At 42.6% G+C, this 22003-nt stretch overlaps 2 protein-coding genes and 2 long non-coding RNA genes across 18 annotated transcripts in view; 1 reads left to right on the top strand and 3 right to left on the bottom strand.

The window, feature by feature from the left end:
* Positions 1-11411, bottom strand: part of LOC119015380 (cytidine and dCMP deaminase domain-containing protein 1-like) — a 542642-nt gene extending 531231 nt beyond the window's left edge. For 4 of the 11 annotated variants that reach the window (XR_005073319.1, XR_005073320.1, XR_005073315.1 and 1 more), the window contains exons 1-8: positions 11304-11411; positions 7150-7254; positions 6954-7044; positions 2613-6572; positions 926-1030; positions 730-820; positions 243-347; positions 47-137 (exon numbers count right to left, since the gene is read on the bottom strand). The gene's annotated coding sequence lies outside the window, so the exon portion shown is untranslated. Of the gene's footprint in view, positions 1-46; positions 138-242; positions 348-729; positions 821-925; positions 1031-2612; positions 6573-6953; positions 7045-7149; positions 7255-8318; positions 8484-11303 lie in introns of those variants that run through there. The other 7 variants (XR_005073316.1, XR_005073325.1, XR_005073317.1 and 4 more) reach the window with 6 other exon arrangements.
* A 392-nt stretch (positions 11412-11803) lies between these two features.
* LOC119015398 lies at positions 11804-19127 on the bottom strand. The gene is made up of 2 exons (XR_005073328.1): positions 19067-19127; positions 11804-14608 (listed from the first exon to the last, which is right to left on the bottom strand). It is a non-coding gene; the product is annotated as an uncharacterized LOC119015398 (long non-coding RNA).
* Positions 14495-19043, top strand: LOC119015397. Its single transcript, XR_005073327.1, has 4 exons — positions 14495-14633; positions 15220-15387; positions 15946-16323; positions 16941-19043. It is a non-coding gene; the product is annotated as an uncharacterized LOC119015397 (long non-coding RNA).
* Positions 19128-19520: 393 nt separating the features above from the next.
* adarb1a (adenosine deaminase RNA specific B1a) overlaps positions 19521-22003 on the bottom strand; it is a 47512-nt gene continuing 45029 nt past the window's right edge. For all 5 annotated transcript variants that reach the window (XM_037091833.1, XM_037091835.1, XM_037091832.1 and 2 more), the window contains 2 exons: positions 21442-21620; positions 19521-20755 (listed from right to left, as the gene is read on the bottom strand). In XM_037091833.1, coding sequence (XP_036947728.1) covers positions 20579-20755; positions 21442-21620 — 356 coding nt within the window. In that variant the 3' untranslated portion in view covers positions 19521-20578. The remainder of the gene's footprint in view (positions 20756-21441; positions 21621-22003) is intronic.

The raw sequence follows: 22003 nt of genomic DNA, 5'->3' as shown, positions 1-22003 counted from the left end.
GTAGTGTCTTGTCATGTGTGTGAGTGTGTAAATGAGAGGCATTAACCTGCAGCACTTTGTAGAAGGAGCTTTGCAAAGTTGGGTCCACTGACTGGGGCAGAGCTGGCGCATCCAATATGGCGGCGAAGTCGACGTATCTGTGAAAAGCACAAGAGATGAAACATGCAAACTTTGACAGTTTGAAACTTTGAATTTGAGGAAAAGTAAAGCAAATGTTAATCAGGACTGAAAACAATCATTACCTGCAGCCTTTGAATGTCATGGGATGCCAGTTTCCAGATTGCGCAGGGCTAAACCAAAGTGATGAGTTGATGTGCAGAGAGCGCCATGTCCCTCCTGAGCATCACCTGGTGACAGAGGAGAGAAGAAACAGGGTGAAGGGTTGTTGTGTATGTGAAGTGGTCATCTTGCAGTAGAGTTCATATCAGTTCATAACAGTGACATACTCCATGAAAGAAGATTATAAAAATATGATCATGTATACACAACACTGAATGTTAGAAAAAAGTTTCAATAGGCTACTATTGTAAATATGCAGCATGTATGTGGTTTTAATTATTATTACTATTGTTGTGCATGCTGTTGACTTGACATAGAGTTCCATACATTGGTAGCTGTAAAGCCTTGTAAAAATCCATAGGTAAGAATGTAAGCTAAGTTGTTTTTGGTGCCTGTGGGTTTGTGAAGTGTCTTGTTATGTGTGTGAGTGTGTAAATGAGAGGCATTAACCTGCAGCACTTTGTAGAAGGAGCTTTGTAAAGTTGGGTCCACTGACTGGGGCAGAGCTGGCGCATCCAATATGGCGGCGAAGTCGACGTATCTGTGAAAAGCACAAGAGATGAAACATGCAAACTTTGACAGTTTGAAACTTTGAATTTGAGGAAAAGTAAAGCAAATGTTAATCAGGACTGAAAACAATCATTACCTGCAGCCTTTGAATGTCATGGGATGCCAGTTTCCAGATTGCGCAGGGCTAAACCAAACTGATGACTTGATCTGCAGAGAGCGCCATTTCCCTGGTGAGCAGCAGCTGGTGACAGAGGAGAGAAGAAACAGGGTGAATGGTTGTTGTGCGTGTGAAGTGGTAAAGTTGTAGTAGAGTGGGAGAAGAAGAGGAAAGGCAACGTGAATAAAAGTTGATGTTTGAGTAGGATACACATGATGTTTAACAGCTGAGCAGCAGCTAATAACCAGATCCTGACATGTAAATGTGACGTGTGTGGGAATTAAAAAGCACCAACGTCCTTTTTCTAAACAGTGAGGAGTTTTGATCATCTAAGTACTGATAATAACAATCATGACATGCTGCAAACCCCGCGATGAAGCCATGATGAAGCCTGCAAATCAGTCTCATCTGCCAAAAAAAGCATAGTAGTTTTAAAACCTTACAGTTGTAAGTATATTAGCAGTGTGTAAATTTACGTTACAGTAAACAGTAACAGTTAGTTTGTGCATTGTAAGCACTTATTTGAAGAGAAGATGTCTGTTTCGTATAGCTGCCTCTGTAAAACAGGAAGCCCAGATTTTATTTTTCTTCTATTTATGTATGAATTTTGACATAAGTTGTAGCATATTCCTTTTGTAAAGCTACAGAAGTTGTTTGACTCATCAACGTTTTGTAAGTTTGAGCCATGTGTTTATTAAGATGAGAAGTTAAATACTGGCAGGACTTTGTGTGATGTAGTATGCTTGCTTATCATAGGAAGTAATAAGAAATGAGTCTTTCCATTAAGGTAGTAGCCTGGTGAGAACAGGGTGTTTTTTTTCTGTTTATCATCAAACGGCAGTTTTTGCAAGTTCCCCCAATTTCAATGCAACACCCCCCCCCAAAAAAAAGCTATACATTAACATTTAATGGGGGAAAAAAAAGTAAATTTGCAGTAGGCTACTGTTCTAACTATGCACCATATGTGTATTTGTTCACTATTATTATCATCATTATTATTATTACTACTACTTTTCTGCATATCCTTGACCTACTTACTAAATACTTAATTGGGGAAACAAGAAACAAGAAGCACAGATTTTATTTTTCTTATATTTTACGTATTATTTTTTTTTACATAAGTTGTTGCATATTCCTTTTGTAAAGCTACAGAAGTTGTTTGACTCATCAGTGTTTTGTAAGTTTGCGCCATGTGTTTATTGAGGTGTGAAATCAAACAAGATGAGAAGTTAAATATTGCCAGCACTTTGTGTGATGTAGTATGCTTGGTTATCAGAGGAAGTAATAAGAAATGACTCTTTCCATTAAGGTAGTAGCCTGGTGAGAACAGGGTGTTGGGGGAAGCACTTTTTCTCATCAAACCGCAATTTTTGCAAGTTCCCGCAATTTCAACGCATAAAATTGCATAAATATCTGGCATATTCCATCCCATTTTTTTAAGAAAACGTGCCGCACAATGAAGTTAATTTTTGTCCGCAACAATCACAAAAAAGTGCGCATTTTTCTGGAAGGAGTACCTGCTTACTGCTGCTAAGTGTAACTGTGCTGCCGTAAACAAATTAGCCAAGTTAGCCAAGCAGCTAGTGCTCAAGGACTGTGCAGTGTTAGCTCGGTTACTGTTACTGCAGCCAGTGAAAAGATGGAAGAGATGAATGACGGCACTTACTTTTTTATTTGCCGGTCATACGAAGCATTTCACTGTGAGTACGTTGGTGGAAACACAGGGAGAGCTGCTAGCTAACTGTATCCATAGGAGAGACACCGGAAGTGTGAAACTGTGATTGGTCAAACGGCCTGAAGTCAATTCAAAAGAGCTTTATTGACATAACAAACATTGACAGGGGAGCAGTGCGTTGCAAAGCGGGTTATTTTCACAGAAAGCGTTTTAATCTCAGGTGTCTGATCACTGAGAATATGACAGTAAAGGTGATGAGACAGATGTGGTCCTAAATAAAAGTCAACAAATTAATCGTAATGAAGTCATCATGTGTCTAAATAACATTTAGATTATTTACGTTTTTTCCGATAAAAAACGGATTAATTGTAAGTAATTTTGGTAGTTTCTCATTCTTTGGAGATAATTCGTTTTTATGACAAAGTATAAAGATAGATACCAAATTATTCATTTGAAATACTTGGTCATTATTTTGAGGACGTTTCTGATTCTCTTGTAATACAGACTAATTATTTTGTGATAAGTCATTTTTTCGTGATGAGTCATTGCTAAGTGATGATGTTTTTTGGGTCAGTTATCACGAAAACATGTTATTTTGGCTCTTTGGCCACCCCACCATCTCGTGCAACCACAGAGAGATGCTGTGATGCTCACAGGTCATCTTTCAATCTGCTATGTATAAAGTCTAGCTGAGCCACAGCTTCGCTTCCTCCTTGATTCCACTGAGCGACAGTGTTTTGTAGCGTGGTACTTCACAGAGCATTTCAGAGATGGAGTGTCAGGCCTTCCTGGTGTTGTTGAACTTGTATATTTCGTCATTTTTTTTTCTTGCTTTTTGTATTTCTACTCTGGTTGAGTAGGCGAGTACAGGCTACGTAAATTTAAATATGTGACACAAAATACACAAAATGTAAAGACAAAAATTGAAATGACCTTATAAACTAAACCACCAAGCAATAACACACAAACAAATGTCAGATTGTTGTGGGTTTTGCATTGAGCAGTTTTTGCCACACATTGAATGATTTGTGGTGGTAGCTGTTAAGTCGAGCTTGAGGGAGCCGCTAGCATCGCTCTCAGACCATGTCGTCAATGTGTTTTCATTAGTGAATGTAATAATGTTCCTGTTGATGAGGATATTCCACAACACCTGTTGACCATGTGCATAAAATGAAGTGCCACCTCTTTAAACATGTGACTGTAAAAATACAACATCCTACAAAATACAATGATGAATACAGACAAGTGATTTTCAATTTCATTTCAAATTTTTATTTTCCACATTCATTTCCAAATTCATGTCCAGATTTATGTCCAGATTAATGTCCAGATTCATGTCCAAATTCATGTCCAGATTAATGTCCAGATTCATGTCCAAATTCATGTCCAGATTGAGGTCCAGATTAATGTCCAGATTCAGGTCCAGATTAATGTCCAGATTGAGGTCCAGATTAATGTCCAGATTCAGGTCCAGATTCAGGTCCAGATTAATTTCCAAATTGATTTTCAATTTGTACCCTTTTTCTTGTGGGAACCGAGGGACCCGGAGGAAACCCACGACCCGGATTGAAGGTCGCTGTGGCGTATTTGGGAGCGTCTCCTCAGTTCAGGGGCCGGTGGTGCGTTATCGGTGGACTTCAGGTAGCGACTGTTGCTGCTCCGCTGACTCGTCCTCGTACTCCGTCGGCTGTTCCCCGCACTTCTCCTCACGCCTGGTCCTCACATCATCTGTGGTGTGTTGCTGCCGGACAGCGATCTGTTTGCCGTCTTTTGGCAAAAGGTCTCCGGCTCAACAGCTTGTGTGCGTGAGACTTGACTTGTTTTTTAAGCTCACGCTGCAGAGTGGCGGCCTGCGGTGTGACAGCGATGACAGCAGGTTATATCTCTGGCTGATGTGAGGCAGTGAAACGCTGATCCTATGTGGTTGGAGATGAGCGTTGTTAAAGTCTGCTGTCCGCCGCGGCGTGTTGGCTGCTCGCTCTGCTTGATCAGCAGTGTGACCTCTTCAGACGGCTGAAGTGAAATGATGAGCCAGCCTGAAGCTGTCCCTTTTATACCCTCGCTGACGCGCATCATGGAATGTTCACTTTGATCACTGAAGGTTCCATCTGGTAGGAAATGTTTCCGTTCAGAATCACATTGTGTGATCCACATGAAAATAACATGGCTGCCCAGTGATTAGTGTGAATGCTGCAAGCACAAAATATTCATCTTTTTGAGCCAAAATGCTGAGGCTTTGAAGGCCATTCAACCTATGACTTTTCAGCTTTTGAAAAGTACAGCTTTTTCTGTCAAATCTGACCATTCATTCCTATAGTTTGTTATGTTTGGCTGATGTGAAGCTGTGAAACGCTGATCTTGTCATGTTGGAGGTGAGCTTGTAAAAGCGTGCTGTCCAACAGTGTGTCAGTGATCTGGTTGGTTGGTTGCTGGCTGTGCTTTCCCTCTTCATCAGTAATTAGTGGAATAAGCAGCGGAAGACAGTGTAAAAAGAGACTTAATAAAGTAAAATGAAGTATCCGACATTGCAGCCATTGTGTTTGTAAATGTCCTTCTCCAAAGTGCTGTAAGTTGATGTCTCTGAGACCTGGGTGAGGTTGGAGGAGTACAGAGGCAGATCCCAGAGCAGCAGGGTGAGGTCCTGATACAAGGAGCTGCTGCTAAAGTGATGTTTGTGGCGGGCAGCGATCCAATGGAGACACAGCCGGACTAAGTGAGACGGCCTGGCCACAAAATAAAGTTCAGGTTCAGATACCTGCCGTCCAGGTAGCTCAGTGTGTTGGATCGTTGAGTCAGCGTGAGTTTTGAAGTAAGCTGATGAAATAAACGAGTCAAAGGCAGGACATTCAGGTATGTGATGAACTGGTGTGGAGGTTGTGGGTTTGAATCCTGACTCTTTATGAAGTTGCTGGTCAGAAGGAGTGAAAAGCTCTGAGAGAGAGTGCAATTGTTACTTGTAGTTAGCTTAGCAGGGTAAAAGCAGGGTTGTAAGTTTTGAGGTTGTGGGTTCGATTCTTGATTGAAATTTAAGGTTCGCCGTTGAAACCCTGGGTAGTTGCGGTGATTTTTAAACCTGCTATCCAAAACAAAGAGTGACCTCCTCTGAGAAAGAGAAGTTTCTCCCCAACTCATTAGCTCAGTGAGCTAAAGTGATGGTTAGAAAAGTGAAGGTTGTGGGTTCAAAGCCAGCCAGAGTTTTGAAGGCTGGTGCCAAGATGGTGAATCTTTATGAAGTGGCTGGTCAGAAGAAGGAGTGAAAAGCTCTGAGAGAGGCTGCAGTTGTTAGTTGTAGTTAGCTGAGCAGGGTAAAAGCAGGGTTGGAAGTTTTGAGGTTGTGAGTTCGACTCTTGATTTATTTTCATGTGTTGAGGTTGAAAAGAGTGAAATGTGAAAGAAACAGTGAGCATCAGACAGATCCAGTAGCTCAGGCTGATAGGAGTCTGGTGAGTAGTTGTGAGGTTGTGAGTTCGAGTCCCGATGAACTTTGTGTTTGATTCTTATAAAAGTCCTAAGTTTGAAGTACGTAATGAAAAGCGCCCAGAGAAGTAGTCGAAGTGTCTGGCGGACTGGTGGCGCGGTGGGTCTCAGGCGTGTTTGTAGCGCGAATAGGTGCTCGCACGGGGTTCGATTCCTGCCCAAGCTGGTCTGCGGGGCCTTGGGGGGGAGCGGTGTCTCCTCCCCGGGCTTTCTGAGAGGTGGAAGCAGGGGGTTATGAAAAAATGAAGCACGAGCAGCTGAAGTTTTACTGAAGTGCGAGGATGGGGCAAAGTTTTAACAGTTGTTGCATTGAGAGGCATGAAACCAGCCCATTATGGCACATCAATCGGCCTTTATTTGTTAATTTGAGAAGCACCGGCAAACGTCATGGGACGCCAGCTTCCAGATTGCGCAGGGCTAAACCAAAGTGATGAGTTGATGTGCAGAGAGCGCCATGTCCCTCCTGAGCATCACCTGGTGACAGAGGAGAGAAGAAACAGGGTGAAGGGTTGTTGTGTATGTGAAGTGGTCATCTTGCAGTAGAGTTCATAACAGTTCATAACAGTGACATACTCCATGAAAGAAGATTATAAAAATATGATGATGCATACAACAACATTGAATGTTAGAAAAAAGTTTCAATAGGCTACTATTGTAAATATGCAGCATGTATGTGGTTTTAATTATTATTACTATTGTTGTGCATGCTGTTGACTTGACATAGAGTTCCATACATTGGTAGCTGTAAAGCCTTGTAAAAATCCATAGGTAAGAATGTAAGCTAAGTTGTTTTTGGTGGCTGTGGGTTTGTGAAGTGTCTTGTCGTGTGTGAGTGTGTAAATGAGAGGCATTAACCTGCAGCACTTTGTAGAAGGAGCTTTGTAAAGTTCAGTCCACTGACTGGGGCAGAGCTGGCGCATCCAATATGGCGGCGAAGTCGACGTATCTGTGAAAAGCACAAGAGATGAAACATGCAAACTTTGACAGTTTGAAACTTTGAATTTGAGGAAAAGTAAAGCAAATGTTAATCAGGACTGAAAACAATCATTACCTGCAGCCTTTGAATGTCATGGGATGCCAGTTTCCAGATTGCGCAGGGCTAAACCAAACTGATGACTTGCTGTGCAGAGAGCGCCATTTCCCTGGTGAGCAGCAGCTGGTGACAGAGGAGAGAAGAAACAGGGTGAAGGGTTGTTGCGCATGTAAAGTGTTAAACTTGAATGTGTGTATAATAACCAGATCTTGACATGTAAATGTGACGTCTGTGGGAATAAAAAACACCAACATCGTTTTTATAAACAGTGAGGAGTTTTGATCTTGTAAGTAGTGATAATAACAATCATGACAAGATATTCTGCAAATGAAGATGAGAAGCTGCTACTGGCAGCGAGCTGCTTTCTTTTCTAGTAGCATGTACATTTACGTTCCAGTAAGAGATTGCACTTTGTGCATTGAAAGCACATATTTGAACAGAAGATGTCAGTTTTGTATAGCTGTAACACAGGAAGCACAGATTTTTCAGATTTTTCTTTTTCTTCTATTTTATGTAGTATTTTTTTACATAAGTTGTAGCATATTCCTTTTGTGAAGCTACAGAAGTTGTTTGACTCATCAATGTTTTGTAAGGTTGAGCCATGTGTTTATTAAGGTGTGAAATCAAACAAGATGAGAAGTTAAATATTGCCAGTACTTTTCTGCATTTCTTTACTTGTCTGCATATTCTTGACCTACTCACTAAATACTTAATTGACCCCTGAAGGGAAATTCCGTGCCATTCAGATTCAGATTCATCTATTGTTAAGTTGACCATATTCAAAGTTAAATGAAATGAAGTAAGTCGACAGTGTGGTAGACAGGATGTGGTTATTACAGAGACAGATTAAATATTTCATCATCACAGTAACAGAGTTCCATACATTGTCAGCTGTAAAAAGCCCTCCTGAGGTTTGGTGCAGACGTGTATACTGAAGATATGAGGAGTAGTTAAGGTTTCCAATCATCAGAGAAGGTTACAGACGTTGTTTTTGGTTCCCAAATATGTTGTTTAAGTGTGTGAATGTGTGAATGAGACGCATTAACTTGTTGCACATTCATTGACTTGTATTAGTTGACAGGGCAGAGCTGCCACATCCAATATGGCGGCGCCGTGGGCGCGTCGCAGCAACGGGCTAAGTAGCTAGCTGAAGATAAAATGACAGATGTATGAAGCAGGGTCCTTACTTGTCGAGCAGAGAAGCCGCTGAGTCGGCGTTGCTGTTGAGTCGGTACGAATGGCGCAGCTCCCTGAAGCTCCGACATGCCGCTCGTCAGTCTTGTTATTTTGTTGTCTCGGTCTGAGATTGAATGAGTCGCCATTGTTTACAATTTGAGCGTGAGCTTGTAACACCGTGAGCAGGTGAGGGCAGGCAGTGCGCCTGCGCGGGGGACAGGCACTGGCGAGTAGGCAGGGCGTGAGGGGCGTATGCACGCGCATGATTGTGACTTGTCAGACACTGTCCCTTTGGCTGTGACTGAGCTGTGATGAGCTCAGGCTGATAGCAGCCTGCTCAGTAGTTTTGAGGTGGCAGGTTCGATTCTTCCAGTAGTCTGAAGGCTGATTAGGTGATTTTTAAAGCTGCTGTCCAAAACAAAGAGTGAAATCCTCTGCAAAAGAGCTATTAATCCCCAGCTCATTAGCTCTGTAAGATAAAGAGCTGCTTTAAAGACTGAAGGTTGTGGGTTCAAACCTCGCCTGAGCTTTAAAGGCTGGTGTCTGACTCTTTATGAATTTACTGCTCAGAAGAAGGAGTGCAAACCTCTGAGAGTGTTTGACTGTTGCATCCTGTTAGCTGAGTGGGGTAAAAGCAGGGTTAGAAGTTGTGAGGTTGTGGGTTCAAGTCTTGTTTGTGTTTGATTCTTATAAAAGTCCTAAGTTTGAAGTACGTAATGAAAAGCGCTCAGAGAAGTAGTTGAAGTGTCTGGCGGACTGGTGGCGCGGTGGGTCTCAGGCGTGTTTGTAGCGCGAATAGGTGCTCGCACGGGGTTCGATTCCTGCCCAAGCTGGTCTGCGGGGCCTTGGGGGGGAGCGGTGTCTCCTCCCCGGGCTTTCTGAGAGGTGGAAGCAGGGGGTTATGGAAAAATGAACTGCGAGTGAGTAACCTTTTATTGCCGTGCGAGGACGTGACCCCATGAGCATCACACACATCACATGGGCGTCTTCCAATCAACCGTTATTTGTTCACATGACAATTGCCAACAAAAAACTTGAACTCACTAAGTGTTTTGTTATCTTCCATTGTTGTGTTGCTGTAGTTAGTCCTGAGTGAGAAGTGAATGAGTGTAAGGTTGATGTAATGCACAGGGTTTCCGGCGGGTCTTAAAAAGTCTTAACATCGTTTCGATCAGTGCATTGGTATCTTGAACTTCCCGAGTCATCGGTGCTGGAGGAACCACAAGCAGAAAGGCGTGAGGTCCGTGTTCCTGGAGTGTGACACTCTTCAGATCCTCTTGCACACTGTGGCTGTTGTTGTTGCTGCGGTCTTTCTCAAAAAAGGCGGGTGTGTTGATCACAGTGACGGGCACATCCCTAAGTGTCCCGACGTCGTTTTCACGGTGCTGAGTGAGTGTCCCCAGCTTCATGTCCGATGTGAAGACATATGGTCCGGGGATGGTGTTCCCGCTGGAGCTCTCGCCTGCTCCACACTTCCCAAGAAGCGTGATCCTCGAGGGATCTGTGAAGGTGACAAATGCAAAGATTTTAGTCCACAATAGTTTTTCCCCCTTGTTTGAAAAAGTGCAGCCAAATGGCCATCTCTGATGACTCAATTAGGATATGAATAAGGATACAGTGGCCCCCAGAGTGCGATTCCAGTGCCTTTTCTCCCCAGCACGTACAGCAGGGGCCCGTTTTCTCTTTGCTGCCCTGCCCTTCATGCATCTTAAGTGTGCCAGTGTTTGATGGCAAACACCATAGCCCAAGGATATTAGATTATTTGAGGCTCATCCTGATAATCAGGTCAGATAAATCGGCCAAGATTTCTCAACTTCCATTTGTATGCTTTAGGTTGTTGTAAGTTATCTGCTGACACGTACCAGATGAGTCAATATAAGGTTATATCTGCAATAAGCTGATAAGATTTTAGTGGTGCAATCTGTAAGAATTGGCCACCTGTACAGCTGAAAAACAAATGGGGGGCAGTGTATCACTGGAGTACCTGCTTACTGCTCCTAAGTGCAGCTGCCCTTAAGCAGTCCCTCTAGAAAAATGCGATTATGCGATGGCATAATTCAATGCATAATCAGCCAAAGTCCGCATATTTATGCGGGGCGCATTTTTTCAAATAGGCCGCAGTTTCGCTGCATAAATTTCCGATTTCCGCGCAAAATATGCGGGTCTTGCATGATTTCATAATCCCCGCATTTTCGTTGTAAAAACGTCACCTATATCTTAGCAGAGAGCGTGTTGTGTTTACTTCAGACAAGGGCAGCCATTTTCCCCCTGTTGCCACGGGAACGCTATGATGTGACGTAATTACGCGACGTGAAACTGCGTCGAAAAGCTGCAAAGCCCGCCATGAAGCCCGCAAATCAGTCTCATTTGCCAACAAAAAATCATAGTAGTTTTAAAAACCTTACAGTAATAAGTATATTAGTAGTATGTACATGTACGTTTCAGTAAGAGATTGCACTTTGTGTACTGGAAGCACTTATTTGAACAGAAGACGTCTGTTTTGTATAGCTACCTCTGTAAAACAGGAAGCACAGATTTTATTTTTCTTCTATTTTATGTATTATTTTTTATATAAGTTGTAGCATATTACTTTTGTAAAGCTACAGACCTTGTTTGACTCATCAATGTTTTGTAAGTTTGAGCCATGTGTTTATTCAGGTGTGAAATCAAACAAGATGAGAAGTTAAATATTGCCAGCAATTTTTGCAAGTTCCTTCAATTTCAACGCATAAAATTGCATAAAAATGTGTCATATTCCATCGCATTTTTTAAGAAAACGTGCCGCATATTGAAGGATGTTTGTCCGCAACAATCACAAAAAAGTGCGCATTTTTCTGGAAGGAGTACCTGCTTACTGCTGCTAAGTGTAACTGTGCTGCCGTAAACAAATGAGCCCAGTTAGCCAAGCAGCTAGTGCTCAAGGACTGTGCAGTGTTAGCTCGGTTACTGTTACTGCAGCCAGTGAAAAGATGGAAGAGATGAATGACGGCACTTACTTTTTTATTTGCCAGTCATACGAAGCATTTCACTGTGAGTACGTTGGTGGACACACAGGGAGAGCTGCTAGCTAACTGTATCCATAGGAGAGACACCGGAAGTGTGACGCCAGAAACTGAAACTGTGATTGGTCAAACGGCCTCAAGTCAATTGAAAAGAGCTTTATTGACACAAAAAACATTGACACAGGAGCAGTGCGCTGCAAAGCGGGTTATTTTCACAGAAAGCATTTTAATCTCAGGTGTCTGATCACTGAGAATATGACAGTAAAGGTGATGAGGTGATTTGGAAAGTCAAGGTTACTGCAGGTTTGTCATGTTTTCATCATTTAAATAATAATAATAATAATAATAATAATAATAATAATAATAGAAATTTTTCATTTTAGAGATCAGATTGTTGTGGTAGCCCATTTCTGGGCATAAAATGACTTAATGATTAAAACATGTGACTGTAAAAATACAACATCCTACAAAATACAATAATTAATGCAGACAAGTGATTTTCAATTTCATTTCAAATTTTTATTTTAAACATTCATTTCCAGATTCATTTCCAAATTCATGTCCAGATTAATGTCCAGATTTGTGTCCAGATGAGGGGCCGGTGCGTTATCGGTGGACTTCAGGGAGCGATTGTTGCTGCTCCGCTGGCTCGTCCTCGCACTCCATCGGCTGTTCCCCGCACTTCTCCTCACGCCTGGCTCTCACATCATCTGTGGTGTGTTGCTGCCGGACACCGATCTCGTTTGCCGTCGTTTGACAAAAGGTGTCCGGCTCAGCCGTGAAGTTGTCGGTCACATGCGAGCCCACCAAGAGCGTGTGTGCGTGAGACTTGACTTGGTTGTTAAGCTGACGCTGCAGAGTGACGGCCTGCGGTGTGACAGCGATGACAGCAGGTTGGTATGTTTGGCTGCTGTGAAGCAGTGAAACGCTGATCCTCTGTGGTTGGAGGTGAGCGTTGTTAAAGTCTGCTGTCCGCCGCGGCGTCAGTGATGGCTGCTCGCTCTGCTTTCCCTGTTGATCAGCAGTGTGACCTCTTCAGACGGCTGAAGTGAAATGATGAGCCAGCCTGAAGCTGTCCCTTTTATACCCTCGCTGACACGCATCATGGAATGTTCACTTTGATCACTGAAGGTTCCATCTGATGGGAAACGTTTACGTTCAGAATCACATTGTGTGATCCACATGAAAACATGTAACAAATATTCATCTTTTTGAGCCAAAATGCTGAGCCTTTGAAGGCCATTCAACCTATGACTTTTCAGCTTTTGAAAAGTACAGCTTTTTCTGTATTTCAGGCCAGTATTTTCCCATATATCCAGCAGGTTTTTCACAATCACTTCAGCTGTCAGCATTTACACTGACTTTGACAAAATGTCTGTCCCGTCTGTCCTACTGACTCCTCGTCACATGTCTCTGTCCCTGGCAAGAAAAACTTTTACTCAGTAAGTGTTTTGTCATCTTCCACTATTTAGTGGTTGTAGTTACTCCTGACTGAGAATTCAATAAAGTTTCCCCCAGAGAACAGCCTCCGTCCCCATGAGTGAGAGTCAGACAGTGCCCAGTTTATTGTTGCAGTTATGTAATCATGAAATTTAGAGAGAAAAATGTAACTTTGTCACTTTCCAGGATGCATGATGGGTGAAGATCTCAACTGCTAACTGTAGCTGCCCTTAATGAATTAGCTCAGTTAGCCATTCAGCTAGTGCTCAAGGATTGGGAATATAAATTCACAGACATTGCACCTTGAAGTTTACGTTTTCTTTCATTATTTCTCCCTTATTTCTGAAATTGGCTTATCTATTATGAACAAAAACTAGTGAGCCTTAATGCTGACCCACTTACAGAGGACAACAATAACCCATGTGCCCAAGGGTTAAAATGCAATGAATACACGAACAATGTTACGGGAATAAAGGTAAAATATGTGTTTTTGCAGGCTGTTATTCATTTAACAGTACTTGCTGAGTTATTATAAAATGCAAAATAAATCAGAGGTATGATTCCACACAGAGCAAATAATGTAAACAGTATAACAAAAACATAAAACTATCAGCCTATAGATACGTTCATGGTACCAATAAGTCCAGAGAGCATTTGACTTTTTGTGCAGCTAAACACACACCAACTTAAAGAAGCATTATAAGAGTCGACACTCATACATACGTTCCTCCGGCTCCTCTTGCTCTGCAGTGAGCATGTTGCCAGATCACAGCAGAAACAGATCAGCTGTTGTGCTGTCAACGAAGCTGCCAGCTACCCTAAATATCAGCGTTTAAAGACGTTTCTGAGAAACCGGTCAAGTCTGACTGGTCTTTGAAAGGTTTGTTATGATGGCCTGACAGTTGCTCAACAGTTGAAAATTTCACGAGTTTGGAGGCTCAAGGTTTCACGCTCTCTAAGGAAATGGTTGTTGTGATGAAAGAGCAACAGATAACAACAGGGAGACTATTTCATTTTAATGTCATTGCACCACTGAACTGTGCCCTGGGTATGGATACCACTTAGTAAGTGAAAGGCACCATCTGGTGGGCTGACGGGGGCACAGTAACAGCTTGTCTGACAGGGTGACCAGTGCTCTGATGCCTTTGGTCGCAGTGAGGATGGATCCTCTGTTTGAGAAAACGGTCATTTTTTCGTGACTCGGTTTGGGAAAAAAAAACAAAAAACCAAACATTTAAGTATTTCCATGTTTGTAATAATTACTCATTTTATATAATGATCTTCTTGAGGTGTAGCTCAGTACGAGATTAAACTGCTTTCTTGGATATCATGACACTTGATGTCAGAACAGGACTTGCTTTCCAGGATCTATGGTTTTGATTATGAATTTTGAGGTTGAAATAAAAAAAAAAACATCCCACAGAGATTATTTTGGAGAGTGCCAAATATGGCGTTGGTTTGAATTCTATTCAGACACTGTGTCTTGTGAAAAACATCCCACTGTTGTTTGGTGACATTATTCCTGCAGAGAACAAAAAAACTGTCATTTGTCACTGTTGTTACTTCAATATTTGTATAACTCTGCTGTTGTTTTTCACCCCAGAGGAAAAGCAAACTGTGCAAAAGCAAACTTTTTCCCACATCCGCTGAGCGCTGCCGTACTGTACATACATTAAGTTCACGCAGAGGTCCATTAAGTGGCTAATGGGCTTTTGATTCCCTGGGAAATGAGCCGTGACAAATGAGGAGATGTCCTAATGGATGGACAACTTCAGCCAGCGAGCCAGAGGATTTGATGGAGGGGGGGAGGACGGGACTCTCAGGCTCTGCTCCAGATCCACTTCCTCAGCTGCAGTATTCTGTTGAAGAGTGACAGAAACCGAGGTAAAACATGAGACATTCACTGGATGGAGAGTGCGGTGTCGTGTCAAAGTGTGTTACCCCCTTGATATGTGTCTCCTCTTCTCACTGGGACTTGAGACGATTCAAAACCAATATTCTTTCTATGAGATCAGTAATTGACAGCCTACTTATTAATACAACTGGTGTTTTTCTTACGCTGCCTGTGAGATCAGGGTTTTTTTTTGTTTTTTTTTTTATTGTTTGCTCTGGATAGTAGCCAGGCCATAAGTGGCAGCCAATTCTAACATAATGGAGGTTTAGGTCTCGTCATGAAATTTGCTGACAGTAGCGACATATAACAACACTGATGTAATAGCTTCTTTAGACCTTCCTTCCTAATGCTAAGTATAAACAGTAAAAGTAGCCAAAAGTCATATTTGAGTAAAACTAAAATCATGTTAAAATGTCACTTAACGTGAAAGTCAACCATACCAGCAGTAGTGAATAAAAGTCTTCAACTATCTGATATTAAATGTACTTAAGTACCAAAAGTATACATATAGTTACATGTATATGTATTCTGAATGATACAGGCAAACTGATTATCTCAATCTGTTTTTCTCAACAGCTTCGGAATGAATAGCTGTAGCCCTAACAGACACTCCCCACCTGGAGACCTGACCAACGGCTGGAGGTCTGTTATGTGATTTGTCAGGGAGGGAGGAGAGTTTGATCACCTTGGACTCACAGTAGCTGGGCTGTGACAGGGCAGTTCTGACCACTGGAGGAGCAGAAGGTGTGGACCTGCTATGACAAACTAATATCATTCAGAATTTATTCCACCGTTCAGTATGTTGGACCCGTTACACAGTTGGACATAGAATATCACAGATTATAACAGGCCATGTTCACACAGCGAGCCTGAAGTCAGAAGAAAATGGCCATTGTGTGAATATGGTCCATCACAGTAACAGTCACGCTGGTCTGATTCGTGAGCAGAGCCAGAGGCTGTAGCACTTTAGAGCTTCGGCTTGCTTCTGTCATAATTTGAGCATTAATGTAAATTTTTCTATCAGTTGTCCAATTTTAAAATGTGGAACCATCTCCTCAGAGCAGGACAGGAGCGATATAAAGTCCCACATTGCAAAGAAATTAGTATCCAAGTAATAGGAAGTAAGGGGGACTTAAAATTTGTGGAGGCTGAGGTCCGCTTTACGTGGCCCCTGTAAGAGACTTAGCCTGGGAAATATAATTTGCAGATAAATTGGGGAAGGTGGAGAAGTATGAAGAGCTGTTTTCACTAATCCCACTTCACCTTGAAGCCGCTCGACTTCTCTTTTCTCTCATTTTTTAGCCACACTCGATCAGCTCAAATCCCGCGGCTGGGAAAATCAACTTCTCAAACCGCGCTCTTGTGCGTGGACGAGGAAAAAGGCAGAATGGAGCCAGAGGTTCAAAATCTGCACAGTGTAGAAAGGCCTGTGTTTTTGACAGGAGGGCTGGCTGTCCCCCTGGCAGTGCACGGTGAGACTGTCGGGTCTCCTTCGTGTTGCACAGGTGTCGGTGGCTGATATGACACAAAGTAATAGGCCTCTAACAGCCCGTGTGGAGATGCAGTCAGGGCGGCTTTAGATGGCAGCAGATAAACCGCAGCCGCCTGGCATTAATGTCGACAGCGACAAAAGCAGAGCAAGCGTTCGCTGGATGGGACTCGTCTCCGCTGTCACACGAGGTTAACAGACGGATACAAGTCACAATACATTAATACATGTCTTTCTTTGCTAGTTTATTTTCTAACATTTGTCTGGAATCCCTTCTTCAGTGGGCTTATACGAGGAACATTTTGTCATATGGATACGGACAACAAGTATATTAATATTGCTGTGAATGTACATCGTCAGTGACCATAATGAGACGATGAATGGAAAAAAATCAAGAACTGCCATGATAAGCAGCTGGAAATTATTACAGCGCAACAATGACCTCAAAGTAGTAATAGAATATAGTCTAGTCTTGTTTTTCCTCAATCTAGATTGTGATTTTTAGAGATTTTTACAAACGGGATTCTTAGAACCTGCTTATTTCGAGACACAAGCACACCATCAAATTGACTTTAAGACCCGGTTCAAGTACAATCTTAGAACATTTTATAAACTCTCTGGTCATCTGAGCAAAATTCAACCTGCTTACTGAAATGAGGCTTTAATAACCACATTAGAAGACCTTGAGTGGGGATAGTTTTACCTAATTACCAGTTCTGAGGTTACAGGCGAACTGTAATACATAAAGCCAAGAGCCGGGAGACGTTTTGAGTGACTCAGGGTCTCTAATTTCAATCTTTTCCAACAGCTGGGCATCCAAGACGATGAGGAATACCAGAAACCTTTGAGGGGGCAGGTTTCCAGCCACTGAGGGGTGACTACTGGCTACAAAAAAGACCCAAGAAGATCATTTTCACGTTTGTTTCCAAGCGCCGCAACCATTAAAAAAAAAGACAGACATACAAAAAGACTATAATAGCATTTTATTAAATATCTAGCTCAGTGACTTGACTCAGTTTCTACATATTTCATAATAATAGTTTCATGCTTAACAGGTAGAGCTCATGCATTACCCTGCCCACCCCCAAAGGTCTTGCAATTTTTTTAATAGGGTAAATCAATAACTTAGTGCATGAACCCATTAGAAATGTAAGAGGTACACCACCACCACCACCAACATACGGGACATGGAGGATCGCCATATGGTGGACCGTCTTATCCCATTCACCCATTCGATTTTACTCAAAGTCTATGGGAAAAAAAGTTGTCCCTTTTTTAAAAAGTGCATATCCCGTGGAGACTTAATTGGCCCGGCACCTCCAAAAACCCTGAGGGGCCCGAGCCTGGAGCCAGGTATGCTGAGACGGGGAACGTGCTCAAAGGTTAAGACATATTTTCAGCTATCAAACAGAAGCAGGGAGATGCACGTTCAGTCAAAACAGGGACAGAAAAGAACTCCACCATTTCCAATTAAGAAAATAATCACAATTTAAAACCTTTTCAAAGTTAAAATGTACAGTTGCTATAGAGGACAACAGGTGATTTGGGTTATCGTCTTGTTTGGTTTGAGAGAGCGAGGACATCACGCGGGAAACAGCACGTCACACATCGTCACAAACACACATCTAAAGAAGCAGGATACAGCGATTAAAAAACAACAACAACAGAAAAGAACTCGTTACAAAAGTCGGACGGATGCTGACATCATCTTTGGTGAGCTTTTACTGGCGGTGAAAGTAACTGAAGGGTTCACACCGACAACATGAGCAGGGTCTGGGTTCACTGGACTCGCTGCAGGACAGATTCACACTCTGACAGGTTTGCATAAGGGGTTGTTACTCTGATGTAGTGCAACGGGGCTTGTGTTGACATGTGTGTTCAACCTATAAGTGTCACTTCAGACTCAGCTGGGTTTTTTTTTAATCAGGATGCCTAAAAGTTTTCCTTATGTTGGCGTCATCTAACGAGCAAATGATCCAAAACCGCAAGCATCTGTTAGGAATTCTACACTGGCCTATTTAAGGAGCATTTTGTCTTGTGATAGAAATATCTAGTGGGCCAACTTTGTCCAGCCCTGGTGAAAAGGTGTGAGGAGACACATTTGGACATCTATCAGTCTGCTGAACTGATCTAAACAAAGCACAGATGGACCACCACCATGGCTGAGCGCCGAGGTCTGGCTGTCGTTCCCTTAATGGACGCTAGACGCTAGCAGTTGAGGTGTGTAGTACCTCAGCATGTGTAGGAATTCATTCTTTATCATGTTATCACATTTTGACCACTACACGCTAAATTTAATGGAAGGCTTACTTCCTAAGATCTGTCTCTGTCTACAGTCTGTGAGCATACTCCATTTGTATTCAAACCATTCAAAACCTCATCTATTACCATTTCATTAAAAATGTGTGCTTTAACATAAAATAAACCCAGAAGGTAGTTTATTAAAAACGGCCACTGCTCTGAAGATTTTTATCAACTCATAGTTAATCTGCTTCATTATTAAAAAAGATTTTCAACCTATTTCCCCAACTCTGCCTTAAATTAAATGTCTTTTCTCGATTCAGCTGAATTTAGCACGGAGCGGACAGGAAGTAAAGCGCCAACATAATAAACAACATCCGGTTACTTTTCAAAATAAAACACTCCGTGTTGACACCAGCACACGTCTTGAGGCCAGCTGTCTACCGTACTGCGCCATGGCGGACTCAAACCGCAGCCGGTGGGGACTGCCGGAAGGCGGAGCAAAACCGGATCGGAGCCGCAACGCAGCGGACTATATCCAGCGGAAATTGGGCCGACTCATTAGCTATTCTCATGGCTAAAAACAACATACAAAGACGCTAACGTTAGCGTTGGGCTAATACGAGCCAAGTTGGCAAACCTTACATATTTCATGAAAATAACAAATTCCCCTGAAACAAAACAAATCATTACCTGTCAACAGAAAGACAGCAAACTCTGCATCACTTTTCAGGTCCTTCACATTCCCCAGTTGTCTCCACCACTAAAACGCCACACCAATGTTGACTCGGGTCTGACTTCTTTCTTTAGTTCGTCGCAGCCATTTCTGCCTCAGGCTTTCTTTTCCTTAGCTGTTTAGCGGGGTGAGCTGTTACAAGTAACGCTGGCTGCATTTTCTCTGCCATTGTAACCAAATGAACGTCTTCTCCTGCAACTATTTCTGCAGAGGAGTGTGCTGAATATTTCCGGCATCAGTGAAACGTAAGTGTGCACGCGCGGAGGAGGGAGGGACATGAAGGCATCTGACCAATCCGTGCTATTCAGACCGAAAAGCAGGGATTGGTCAGCTTTTTCTCAGTCCTGCAGCTGCCACAGAAGATTATTATCGTTCCTTTTTCTGAATACATAATGTATTGACTACTCAACATTACAGACCCTAGCTTTAATGACAATACTGAAAAATTCATGAAACGTGGCTATGTAACCTTGTTAATGTAATATCTTTTTGCATTGAAAGCCGAATCCACTCCACTGTACAAACGTGATGGTGACTCTGTGGATATAAAAGCTCACTGTAATGTAACAAAAACACAATGAATCTTAAAACCATAATTATGAAGATCATATTGCATTTCTGCCCCTAGATCTGCCTAAATTCTGCACACTATCTTTGATTGACTGGTGTCTCAGCCTATGACAGTCAGCCGTGGTGGTCTCCCGGTTTCTTTAAGCTGTGCAGCCTTTAAAGCGTCGCTTCATACACAGGCTCAACTCGCTGTTCTTGTTCAAAACAGCGTTGTCAGGTCCAGCATACTTAGCTAGATCTAATCCAGAGTCCATAAAACTTGCATGTTTGTGGGGAGAAAATACATCAGAGGATGCTGGAGCAGCAGATGACTATCTTCTAATATCAGACTCAAGTCATTTTTCGACATCAGAGTGCGTATTTTTAGCTTCAAATCAAAGAAAACGTCCCTGTGGCCTTAAATGTGCAGTCAAAGACGTGCAAATGAGCAGATCAGAGACAGCTTTAGGGACTGCAGGAGGACATTCTGGAGTCATCACGACACTGATAATCTGCGATCACAACACTGAACATGAGAACAAACCTTTCACTGTCCACTTCCTATGAATTTGGTATAATCCCACATGCAAAATCAATACATCACAAACGTTTGAACTAACGATGCTGTTTACAAGTTTCCATTCCCGAAGTCTGTTTTTCACATTAAGTCCTGTGTAGAAAGTTGCATAACTGACTGAATAATCATCTTTTAGTGGATGTGTAAGTGCTGGCTGAGAGGAGGAGCGTGAGGCTTGAAAATGGAGGAGGAATGTTGATTCCGCAGGTCTGACATCCTCGTTCCTCCCACCAACACTGTCCGGTGCGCGACTGTTCCAAAGGGGAAGAATTCCTCCACAGAAACGCTTTCTCAAAGTGAAGTCTGATGCGTTTTTCTGTCAAAGAATGCCGGCGCTGGCTCATCAGGTGGTGAGGGAAAACTGGTCCTGCTCTATAGGCTTCTTCACCCAGGCGCCCAGTCCGGCCTTGTGGAAGGCTCTGAAGAGCTTCTGCTTGGAGCTGTGGTACTCCGCCGCCGCCTGCTTGGCCTCGTGGTAGCTGCTGGGCCTCACCGTTTTGATCCGCAGGGTGGAGGAGAGCTGCACGGACACAAGAATGCCATGGTGAAAAAAAAAAATGTTGATCTGTGTTCCATCTTAAAATGTTCATCAAAATTGTTTGCCCACATTTAAGAAGCCGAATTAGTAAAATACCTCCACGAGCCCAGACGAAGGTTTTAGTCTTATCTAACTTTATGATCAGGTACACCTGCACATTTGTCTGCAGCTGCAAGGACCATCAGAAAATAAAATATTTGATTTGTGCAGAAATAAAATTTTGCATCTTTACAGCTAAGATAAGAATAAATGTGTCGATCAGTGTTTTCCCTCATTTTAGTTGTAGCTCAATTTATTCTCTTTAATCAGACATGCTAAATTTCAGGCGCGCCAGTGCAATCAATGAAAATCAGTGAGGCCCTGGAGCCCTCAACTCCCTGAAAACACTTTATTGATGATCAAAATAGTTAGTGATTGATTTCAAAGTCAACAGCAAATCAATGAATTGACTAATTGCTGCAGCTTAATTTGACATTTTGAAGCTGTTGTGAACTGTGACAGGCAGCTGTAGGCTTGTTGACTGAAGCTAAATTTCCTTTCCAAAGCTTTATCAGACGGGCAAGAAGAGGTTCATTGAAAAAACTCTGTTATCTTTCCTGTTATTAAATGTTCTCAATCATCACTCTAAAGCGACTCATCATTTACGCCACATTCGTTTGGTGTTATACCTTGCAGTGCAGGCGCATCCAGCGGCTGTAGAGGGCGTGTTTGCACAGCCTCGACGGCCGACCCAGGTCGTCTTTCCCCGTGGTGGCGTTGATCACCTCCAGGGCTTGGTCGCCCACCGTCCAGTTCACGCTGAAGTTGGGGGCTTTGCCGGGCTGGCGAGCCTCTGCGTTGCTTATTCCTGCAGGGCGTGAAAACACGCAGGCAAAAAACAAAATATCAAACAGTATTAACAAAAAACTGAACCCCTGAATGAGATTCTGCTTCACTTTATACTGTTGTAGATGTAGACTAAAAACTGCAAAAGAGACTGCACTGAGTGACACTGGGACAACACATTAAAATGCCTCTCTCGTGGTTTAGCAATGATGGTGAAAAAAACATGTTTCAAATCCAGTTTGGTGATTCATATAATGCAGTGACCTAAAAAAAAAAAAACTTGAATTTTGCTAACAGGACACCACCTCCACTGTGAGAACCCCTACACAAACCCTGACGTGCTTGAAAATGTCACATCTGTGCTGTCAGAGTCGGGAAAGAAAAAAAAAAAAAAAACAGGTGACA

Source organism: Acanthopagrus latus, chromosome 24 (genome assembly GCF_904848185.1).
Source record: "Acanthopagrus latus isolate v.2019 chromosome 24, fAcaLat1.1, whole genome shotgun sequence".
Taxonomy (NCBI): Eukaryota; Metazoa; Chordata; class Actinopteri; order Spariformes; family Sparidae; genus Acanthopagrus; species Acanthopagrus latus.
This window is presented reverse-complemented; position numbering and strand designations above follow the sequence as displayed.